The sequence below is a fragment of the Ahaetulla prasina genome, chromosome 11 (genome assembly GCF_028640845.1).
Source record: "Ahaetulla prasina isolate Xishuangbanna chromosome 11, ASM2864084v1, whole genome shotgun sequence".
Taxonomy (NCBI): Eukaryota; Metazoa; Chordata; class Lepidosauria; order Squamata; family Colubridae; genus Ahaetulla; species Ahaetulla prasina.
The window spans coordinates 7,291,209-7,302,498 of record NC_080549.1 but is presented as its reverse complement, the minus strand read 5'-3'; the positions used below and the strand labels follow the sequence as shown (position 1 = coordinate 7,302,498).

At 38.6% G+C, this 11,290-nt stretch overlaps 1 protein-coding gene across 1 annotated transcript in view; it reads right to left on the bottom strand.

The window, feature by feature from the left end:
• Positions 1-215: 215 nt before the first annotated feature.
• STAG2 (STAG2 cohesin complex component) overlaps positions 216-11,290 on the bottom strand; it is a 52,620-nt gene continuing 41,545 nt past the window's right edge. Inside the window, exons 27-34 of the mRNA XM_058196848.1 lie at positions 10,121-10,269; positions 7,954-8,082; positions 7,281-7,486; positions 5,904-6,093; positions 5,682-5,795; positions 4,730-4,856; positions 4,341-4,418; positions 216-2,424 (exon numbers count right to left, since the gene is read on the bottom strand). Of these exons, the coding sequence (XP_058052831.1) occupies positions 2,401-2,424; positions 4,341-4,418; positions 4,730-4,856; positions 5,682-5,795; positions 5,904-6,093; positions 7,281-7,486; positions 7,954-8,082; positions 10,121-10,269 (1,017 nt within the window). The 3' untranslated portion in view covers positions 216-2,400. The remainder of the gene's footprint in view (positions 2,425-4,340; positions 4,419-4,729; positions 4,857-5,681; positions 5,796-5,903; positions 6,094-7,280; positions 7,487-7,953; positions 8,083-10,120; positions 10,270-11,290) is intronic.

Sequence of the window (11,290 nt, the reverse complement as noted above, 5' to 3'; positions counted from 1 at the left end):
ACATGACCACGGAGACGTCTTTGGACAATGCTGGCTCTTTGGCTTTGAAATGGAAATGAGCACCGCCCCCTAGAGTCGGAAACGACTAGCACATGTGCAAGGGGAACCTTTACCTTTACTGAGTGTATTAAATATATACATGGAGACAGAACGGGGAGGAGACAGACTTTTTCCAACAGAAGAAATAGTTAAGACCAATCATATCGCATAACATCTCTACTTTAAATTATTAACCCAATTAGTGCTTTATTCACATTTTAAAAACTTGTACAATTTATTACAAATATAAAACAGTGCAGTTTTCCATACATTATCCCAATTCTGAGACAAACACTTAAAAGACATGGAAAAAGCTTTAATTCTTATAAACATAACATTTTTTTATACCATTCACACTCTTTTCATTTTCTTCCTCTACCTTTTGATTCAAAAAGATCAAACTTACAACATACTGTAGGTTTATTTTTATTCAAAAAGTTACTTGTCTCAAGACATAAATACAAATCAGAAAACAGTACAATTAGGACGATAGAATGTGGAGGACAACAGGTTAAGGTAAATATATAAAACATTTTTAGTCTGAAAACGTAAAGCTGTAAGAACTGCTTTCACAAAGAAACACTCCTTCAAGAGTAAGAAAAAAAAAATCAACAAAATCATATATACAGTCCTCTCAGCAGTTCTATTTAAACACAGTGGTGTAAAGGAGAAAAAAAAAGAAAGAAATATAGGCAGTATTTTAGACATGTGAATATTTATGCAAAATGAGAGTTATGCGAAACTGGCTCTGTGTATTACATCATGATTTTCAAAATAATTACGTTATCAGGATCCTTTAGAGAATCTATGGTTTATGGCTACCACAGCCCAAGCTTTGATTATTTTTTTTTCTTTTTGTCTAAGAGGTTCTTCTAATTGCTTATTTGAGGAAATTATCATATTGCAAGCATATTAAGGCGCATGGAATGATTAGAAATAATATACCTCAAGAACTGAGAGACAACTGACAAAAATATACATTTGTGTTATAAGTTAATATTTCCTTTAAATGTCGTCTAGCTGCCTAAGCATGGCAAAAATGAATTACGTTGAAATGACATAAATCCATGGGTTTTAATTTTTTTTTTTTAATTTAACTGTGGGGGGAAAAAAGCAATGAAATTTATTTAAAGCTTAGCTTTCAAAGAATATGATGGGATACTGATGAAGTTCTATCACCCAATTCAATTTACATACAGAAGAAATGTCCTGTAACCTGTTAGAAGTATCATTAACCTGAAGACTGCTTGCAAAGACAGAGATAGATAAAACAATATAAAATACAAATTTAAAAATCATTTTAAAGCATGAATTCTCACGCTTAAATCTATTTTTTAAACATTGTTAAACTTTCAATATATTTCTGAAACCTCATAATTTTTAAGTTGGAATTTAAAAGTAAGAAAAAACTAAAACTGCGCAATTATAAAATCAGCACCAATTTTTTATATATATATATATATATTTATACTTTTTTATTTAAAATTTAGACCCCTATTCCCACACTCTAATAAGCTGTATATTTTTGTTTAGAATTTTTTTTTCTGCAAACATACTACAATAAGCTTCTTTATTTGGAGACAAAATACAGTGGCACTACTGGAAGGAATCTCACAATATTACATTTGCTTTTCTTAAAGGACAAGCAAACTCTTAGGGTTAGAGATGGGTAAGCTGAAATGATATCAGTGCTTTCTGGCAGTTTATGATTCTTGGATATTTCATGAATATGTAACAAGGAAGCCTTGGCGTGTGTTGTTTGTTTTTTTCTTTTTAATATTCTATAATAATTTCTGAATTAAAAAAAAAATCACTCGTAGTTTATTTCCATGATTATCACAACCAAAGTAAAGTTTCTGTTGACCAGAATTTAAACATCACATCAAAAAATGCTTTTCTTTCATCTAATTACACAGATTTCCAAACTTCAAAATCAAATCGTCCCGTTTTATTTTCACCTGATGCTTTCAATGATAATCTAGAAAAAAATATATATAATTGCTTGAGTATGTTCAACAGATGACAGAAGTGTGTACACTAAGCACCTCTTTGATGCTAGGATTATTTTTTTTTAAGTGATATTTATACTATGAGTTGGAAATAAACTAAACATTGTATAAATAAAATACTGGTTTCCCAACAGAAACAAATAGCTTATCCTCAAGTTGTTTACTTGTCCTTTATTGTTTCAGGCAAAGAAAACTGCCCCTTCAATGTACTGGATCTTGTAAGCAGATCAATTCTCCTTAGAGAAAAAAATCTTGCTCAGAATATCACTGTTATCTACACTTTTTAAATTTAAAAATCTCCTCTTCCACAGTAGAAAATGACTTTACCACGGAGTTATTTGCTGAACTAGTATTAAAACATTGATACCCCGAGAACCTAGAAGAAAAGAGGAAAAGATTAAACTGTTAAGTTTTTTGTCAAAGAGCAAACATACTTTTAGAACGTGCACAAAGTACCATATTTTTCGGACTATAGGATGTACTTTTTTTGTCTCCCAAAAGGGACCAAAAATGTCTGTGCATCTTATAGACTGAATATTGCCAAAGCCCCACCCGCCAGCCATTTTTTTTTTTTTTGCCTCCACATGCTCTGTTTTCGGGGCTTTTTTTCAGTCTTTTTCAGGCCTTTTTTTGGCCCATTTGGGGGGCTTTTTGGGGGGGGGCGTTTGGAGGCTTTTTTTGACCTGTTTTTTTGGAAAAAAAATGGGCCACAAAAAGCCTCAAAAATGGGCTGAAAAAAGCCCCGGAAACAGGCCAGAAAAAGACTGGAAAAGGCCCAGAAAAAGGTAGGCCAAAAACTTTTTGTTGTTGTTGTTTTCCTCTTCTAAATTTAGGTGCGTCTTATAGTCTGAAAAATACGGTATTTATCATTCAAATATTTATCATTTCAAAGAAAAATCAGTGATGGAAGCTAAAACCTTCCAAATTGTCCCTGTTTCTTCCCAGACCATGTTAATTCTACCATTCTAAAAGACAGTTTTAAATCCAGGTCGTCATTATTTTGAAAGACCTTCAGAACATGGCTATTATTTAAGCTTCGTTCTGATTTTTTAAAAAACAACAACAACAACAACCCCAACACTTGTAACAACAGAAGAAGATGATGTACAAGACTTTGTTGCTCAATCATGTTTAACATGTGCTGCCCTCATGTGGTGGCATCTAGGGACACTACACTATATATATATACATATATATACACATATACATATACATATACATACATACATACATACATATATATATTTCTAATTTATGCACAGAATTTCTTTCTTCCATATTGTATCATATGAGGAACCCGAGGAAGTTTTGAAAAGGCTTCAAGTAAAGTTACATGGAAATTGATCCCATTTGTGATTATGATTTTCCCCTCCGTTCTCGTTTGGCGGTAAGCAACCTGCAACTGCCAGAATTTCAAGGCAAAGAGGGATTTTCCCAACCTTTCCCATAGTACAGGTGGTCCTTGATTCATTTCCATTTGTTTAGTGACTGCTCGAAAGTTACAACAGCACTAAAAAGTGACTTACGGCCGGCCCTGGATTAAGTGATTTGCTTAACAACCATGGGAAGGAAGGAAGGAAGGAAGGAAGGAAGGAAGGAAGGAAGGAAGGAAGGAAGGAAGGAAGGAAGGAAGGAAGGAAGGAAGATGGGAATGAGAAGGAGGAAAGGAAGGGAGGAGGGAGGAGAATGAGAATGAGGAAGGAAATGAGAATGAGGAAGGAATGGAGGGAGGGGAGGAAGGAAGGGCTCACTTATAATAGCAATGGAAATTCTGGTCGCAACTGTGGTTTTAAGTCAAGGATTACCTATATCTGACATCCACTCAAATATGAACAGAACAAACCTTGTGGGTTTTTTTGATGGGGGGAAAAACACATTGACAGCGGAATCAAAGAAATAATAACATGGCCTTTTATTGAAATGCATGTTCCCTAGAGCACGTTTTCAGTGATGCTATAATCTCATGACTATTTTAATTACAGTCTTTGATATGGTAATGTTATGCTAAGGTAGTCATCAAAGTTTGTGGCCATGATGAGTCTCCCTGGACTCTGGGGAAAGACTGCAAAGGAATCCCTCTCCTGTCATCATCATCGATTCCCTCCCTAATCTCAGAAGAAAGATGAAGGATCTGCCCATTTTCAGCTGCAGAGATAATTCAGAATTATTCGTAAGGATTCTGAACCATGCCAGCCACCCTAGCAGGGCCTAACCTCCCACCCCACGTCCGATTCTCCATCGAGGAAAAAAAAAGAAACCACAATTCACCCAAGCTTGTCACATCCTACTTACAGATTCATCCATGATTGATGCAGGGTCAAAGAAATCTGGCTTTAACTCTGTTCTTTCTCTTCTGTTCTTTGATGGTGGCTAAAAGGCAAACCAGGTTATCAGTGTATCGGGTTGATTTAATTGTATTAATTCACCCAGAGTCATTGGAGCTAGGTGTTTCCCTCCAACTCTGACATAAAAGAGGCCAGATTTGCATACATCTATCTAGGAAGAGAAGAGGCTCAGCATTTAAACTAAGACAAATCAACATCTTAAGTGGGAAAAAGCTATTCTAGAATATAGCCAATCTTCTAAAGGAAGGAGAATGGTTTGTTTGTGTGGGCTTTGTGTGTGTGTGCGTGTGGTTTTGTTTTTTTTTTTGCAATAAGGTTTAAGTAACTAATTCTTACTAGGTCTATGTCCATGGTATCAAAGTCCATGCCTTCATTGAGATCCTCGATGCGCCCTTCTGATGACATCATCACATCTTCGACGATGGGCTCTTCGTCGTCCTCCATGAGACTAGTGCCACGTCGACTAAAGAACATTTAAACACAGACATGAGTGTCACTCAGTCACTCAACACATAAAAAACTGCCAACCCAGTATAGAAAAATCTTATCATGAAAATAGCGTTAACGTTTGTTAGGAGACTCAGCCCCACTTTTCAGACGAGGGTTTAAAAACACTCCTTCGCTTGATGACTTCGAGCAGGCTGTTTTGGCCTCATCCAAGGTTTCAAAACCCTTCCGATAAAAATCAGAATAAACAACCTTACGAGCCTCCTTGGACTCTCAAATGTTCTGGACACCTCTGCAGCAAACCCCTGAGGAGTTTATTTTCCATGTTAGTCAAATAATCTTCAGTATTGTTCAATATTTATTGGAGCGCAACTAAAAAAAAATTTCATTTCTCCTCTTCTTGGTAACTATACATAGCGATAGCACTTAGACTTAAATACCACTTCATAGTGCTTTTACAGCCCTCTCAAAGGGGTTAACAGAGTCAGCCTCTTGCCCCCAACAACCTGGGTCCTCATTTTACCGACCTTGGAAGGATGGAAGGCTGAGTCAACCTTGAGCCTGGTGAGATTTGAACTGCTGAACTTCAGTCAACTGAAGTAGTCTGCAGTAACTGCACTCTGACCAGTGCGCCACCTCGGCTCATAGATTGGTGATCTTTTTCTGAAGCATCAATAATGCAGTTCTACTTCCTATCCAGAAAACTTCTGAGGGAAAAGTTTAATGCTTCTAAGACTTTTACCCTCTGCATAAAATTGTTTGCAACCCAATTTCTAACTATCGGTGCGCAAGTGCGCAAACCAGCGCCCAGCTTGGGACAACGGCCGTTGTGTGTACTCACATGGCGTGCTGCAAGTTGGTTCTCAGCTTCACGTAGTTCATAGCTGCCCTCTCTTGCTGCTGCCTGGCTGCTTCCTCCTGCTGTCTTTGAGCTAGCATCCATGTTACCTGCGTGCTGGAAGGAATAACACCTTTCTTTAAAAAAACAAAAAACAAAACAAAAAAGGGGGACAGGTGTGGTATTTGAGCAGGGGCTAAGGCCCAATTAAAAGCAAGCATATACTTGTAGTCGATGGGCGGCTGATGGTGCTCGGCTTGCATGGGGTAGACGCCCATGTAGCTCTCTTCCGGTCGCAACCTTTTGGGCTCCCTCATGATGGTGGAAGTGAGCTGCGGCGTCTGTAACATGATGGGCGTGTGCAGGGTCTGCTCCCTGTTCAGCCACAGGCTGTCGCTGCTGCTGCTCTCCTCAGCTGCAAAGACAAAAGCAGCAGCTCTGCATCAGTTCAGAATCCGTGTGCTCCTCGGACAGTATCTGTCGTCCCTGGGAGCTCCTTGGTGCTCTCTGGAGCTTGGTGGCTTTCTTGCAGACATTTTATTGCCAAACTAGGTATCGTCAGCAGTGCTATAGCCTAGCTGTCAACTTTGAATCGAACCTACTTGGCAGAAGCCTTTTTTTCCCCCCTCTGTTGTCACACAGAGTGGGGGAGGAGGAAGGAGGATGAAATACGTTGCTAGACAAAACACAGAACTTTCTCGTGGGAACCAAGGTCATCTCTACTGGTGGTGGATAGGGACAGGGAAGTGTGTCTGGAGAGCCCACCAATTAACCTAATTGGCCAACGTGAACTGTGACTTTCCTATTTTAATTATATTGAAACCACAGGAAACATTAAGAGATGGTTGTCCATTTGATTGTGCCAATATGATGTACCCAAGAAAGAAGTTCTTAGAGGAAGAAATAGTCCTTAGCCTCAGAGCTCTGTTTGCTTGGTTAGTCGGGATCATGACACTAGTCTTCAAATAAGCTGTGGATGCCGTTGCTTACAAAGGATGGTCTACAACATCTGTCTGATTGTAACTGGGATGTAATCTTGATTAGCGTTAATCTTAAATTTTCCTAATGTGAATGCAAACCAGAAGGCACCACTCTGATGGGAAACAAACCAAGGCGGCTCTGGATCTATGGCACAATGTAGAGGCTATAAATACAGATAGGCCTCTACTTACAACCACGACTGAGCCCCAAATTCCCACTGCCAAGCAAGGTGGCTAACAAAGTGAGCCGTGTCTCATTTTACAAACTTTTTCCCGCCACAAGTGTTAAGCTAATCCCTGCAGTTGTAAAGTGAACCATGAGGTTATTAAGTGACTCTGGCTTCCCCAATTGACTTTGCTTGCCAGAAGCCGGCTGGGAGGTTATAAAAGGTGACCACTGGACAGTGAAACTGTCATAAAATACATGCCGGTTGCCAAGTGTCTGAATTTTGATCATTTGATCCTGAAGATGCTGCAACGTAAGTGTGAAGAACAGTCACAAGTCACTTTTTTTCAGTGCTGTTGTAACTTTGAATGGCCACTAAATAAATGGTTGTAAGTGGAGGACTACCACTGTATAGACTCTATACACCAAGGAAAGCCACAATAAATAACTGCAAACCTTCAGGGAGTTTCCGCTTCCCTGTTGCTGGTTTTGTCTTCTTGTTCCTTACTGTCGACCCTCGATTACTAATCCCACTGATGACTGACATTGTGTCGTCATCACCCCCAGCTAGCAAAGAATTCCTGTAAGACATGAGTGGAAGCCACACATCTTCTCTTCGAAGAGACATCTGAAAGGTCATGAACTTCTCCAGGTAAGCGTACCTTCAAAAGAAAGGAGGAGAAAGGGATTACTAGAAATACCTCCTGGATTGTCTTTTAAGTTCATGAATGCATTATTAAAGGTAGTCACTGCTGCTGTTCAAAATTCTAATGTAGAAGAGCTAATGGGTGATCTGTATGGTCGCCCATTTGCTGATAATAGATTTTTGTCACCATAAACAACATGTATCAACTAATCTTTTTTATTTCCTCTCTACTAAGAAAATTACAAAAACCTGGAAAACCTGGAACACAATTAGGTAAAAGAATAGATTTTTTACAACTGCAATGAACCAGAAGCAATATTTTCTTCTTCCTCCCAGTTCCTAACAGAAATTTGTGTTCTTCCATATCTTGAAAATCAGCAAGTAGCTTAGTTGCCCAGCCTGTTTTAAAACCAGTTTCATTGAAAATAAAAATCCCTTAACTAAGCTTCTAAAACACTGTGAAAATAGCCATAAAATACTTACACTGTTTTTTTGTCTTGCCTGAGAAGTTTGGAAGAGAATTCGCTCAATATATCAAGAAATGCCAAATTTAAAGGTGGATGGCTTTCTCCTTGTGGGTTAGGCTCTTTAAAAGCAAACTCTATCCCATCTCTGAAAAAAAATAATAATTCAAATGAGCATCGCTAAGAGTATTTTTATTGTGCTTTCCTGGCACAAAAGAGCTCAACATCAAACCCTGAATATTTCAAAAGAACAAACAGTATCACATTTCAATCAGTGCTGCTATATTTAAGACATACGGAGTAAATTATATGCCTCTTACAAGTGAGAAATTTATTTGGGGTCAAAGCCAGACTTAGTCATAGCCAGAGGAGATGCAGTTCTTGAACATATGACCAATTTAAATCTCAGAGATGTGCATGAAGTTAAAAAAAAGTGTTTTGCGCAAATCCCAAATGCATCACATTCTGGAAACCGTGCCAAACCACACCAGCTGAGTTGTGGTTCAGTGGAAACAAAACCCAGCGGGAACCAAAAGTGCTTGTTTGTCACCTCCTCAGCACCTCCCAGCGTGGCACATCCCATCAGCTCCCCTGGGGGCCTGTTTCCCTCTGCTCAGAAATCACTGCAGTTTCCTTGGCTTTTTCCATTCTTACCCACTTGCTGAAATCTTGTTCCAACCAGAATAACCGTTATTTCTATCCACAGCCCCCAAATTTTCATTTAGACACCAACTACCTGAAACCGGCAGTTTTCTACACAAAACCTTTTTTTTGCATCTAAACCCAATATATTCCGACAGATGCGCTGGTTCTAATTTGTTTTTCTCTAATTTATTATTCTAGCTGGTGCAGATTAACAGGAGCATGTTGGCGTAACCGAGAGAGCTGGTTGAGTTTGCACACAAAATGTGTCTGGATATCCTCATTATTAGCAGGAATAGCGTGTGTGGCCAGTAATCTAGAACAGCCTTTATCTTACTAAAAACACTATATAAAGGCTTAACTTAATAGAGCAGCAAAGAAACCTAGTAAAATCACATCCGGACAAAATCACAACAAGAACCAGAAACCAACACCAAGGGCTTCTGGTGGCTCAACAGACTAATGCAGTCTGTTATTAACAGCAGCTGCTTGCAATTACTTCAGCTTCAAGTCCCACCAGGCCCAAGGTTGACTCAGCCTTCCATCCTTTATAAGGTAGGTAAAATGAGGACCCAGATTGTTGGGGGCAATAAGTTGACTTTGTATATAATATACAAATGGATGAAGACTATTGCTTGACATAGTGTAAGCCGCCCTGAGTCTTCGGAGAAGGGCGGGATATAAATGCCAAAAAAAAAAAAAAACCCCACAAAAAAACACACAAAAAAACATCTATGGCCCTGTTGGCAACCACTTATTTCTTTAATATTTATTACCAATGTTTTCTCCTCTTCCCATTCTGACTACAGTATAGGAAATATCAGGTATGGTGAACAGTGTTAAGTGTAAGATATATTTAACTATCTTACTTATTTCATGTCTTATCAATTTTGCTTATGGGGGGGGCTCTTTTCATCTGATGGTGACAAGGCAAAGGATAGAGGGAAGTTCAATTCTTGTGTTGTGGCTCCCCAGCAGATCTGGCAGCAGATTCGGACAGTGAGGAGGTTGGGGAGGAACATGGGCCAGTCCTGGAGTCTGGGGAAGGCTTTGATGAGGGCTCTGTGTCAGAGGCAGAGAGGGGGCCAGGGCCATATGCCAGTTATCAGCTGCCTTTGGAGTCAGACATCAGTGAGGTAGACGAACTGCTGGAGCCTGTTCCCAGTGTGCACATGCTCAGAGTTGCCAGATAAAGGGAACAGCTAAAGAACAAGGGTTGACTTGGAGGTAAGGCCACAGGTGGATGATGAATGGCCCCTCCCAGAGGGAATAAAAGAGAAGCGAAAGGGGAGTGGAGTTTGCAGAAGACAATTAGTTCATTACTGCATTCTTGCCAATTATTGCTGCGTCCGAAAGATATCGGCCTGGCCACTCGGTAATTGTGAACTATCTTGAAAGACTGTGGGAAAGGAAAGACTTTGCTGGAGAGGAATTCACTGTAAATTAAACAAAAGGGGTTTATAGGGATGAGAACTCTGCTTCGTGCTGCTGGGAAAGCCTAGGTCAGAACATCTTCGCAAAGTAAAGAAAAAGTCAATCATTACTTGTGTAACATAGCAATGGCTTCTCTTGTTTTCAGCTGATCGAGTCCAAACGTTAAAGCGAAACGCCGAGCCAGTTCCTTAATCCCACTGAAAGACGGCGATGATCTATCAAAATTATACCCATTTTCTTGGATCATCTCATTGAAAAGCTGTGTAAACAAAATATTTTTTTCCAGGTCATAATACAACTCATGTGTTACTGAACAGCATTGTTTCAGGAGTATTTTAATGCACTCTCTCTTTTTCTCTCCTAACATTATTAAACGCCTACAAAAAAACTGGGCTTCAAACAATGTTTTATCTAAACCTTTCAGTATTATATTTGGCTTACATTTCAGCAAATATGCAGGAATGAAAATAGGTTTAAAGACTACTTTATAAAAACACAACTATAAAGTTTACTGAATCCTCTACAAGCTGACCTCCTGCACTTAATGGCAAGAAATAAATCAATGAAATGTTTCAATCTAGTTTTTCTGGTTCACCAGAATACAAAAGTTCTCCATGGGTGGTCTGTTTACTACTCCCTCACAATAAAAGAGGCAGGATTGGAATAGGAAACTCTATGGGTGATTCATCTTGTTCCCCCCCACACACACACACACATTCTTTTGGATAATTTGGGGGTGATATGTCACCCTGCTTTACAGTGGTACCCAAGATCCCAAAACAGCTCATGTCCAATTGAGCTGTTCAAACGAGTGAAGAATCTCTTAATTATTTCATTAGATGTAATCTCATTGCTTCAGAAATTCTACACTTTTTAAACAATTTGAAATTGTTTAAAAATAATTGAAGAGATTCTTCAAACATTTGAGCAGCTCAACTGGACATTGAACTGTTCAAATGTGGGAAGAATCTCTTACTTATTTCATTAAAAGTTAAGTTGATTGCTTCAGAAATTCTACTATTTGAAATTGAAACTTGCCTAACATGCAGAATACTATTTTAATTATATTAGAGGTTTTTCTATGCACTTTTGCTTATTTTTATCACTGTTAATAAAACTTGTCCAACAGGATTACATATAGTGTTAATATTGACTCTTTTTAGTTTTTTTAAAAAAAAAACAAGGCTTGCTTTAACCAATAACCAGTATAGGTATGTGGAAAGCAAAAACATACCTGCTGTAAACTGAGAATCAATGTCTTTGCACACTGAATTTTATCT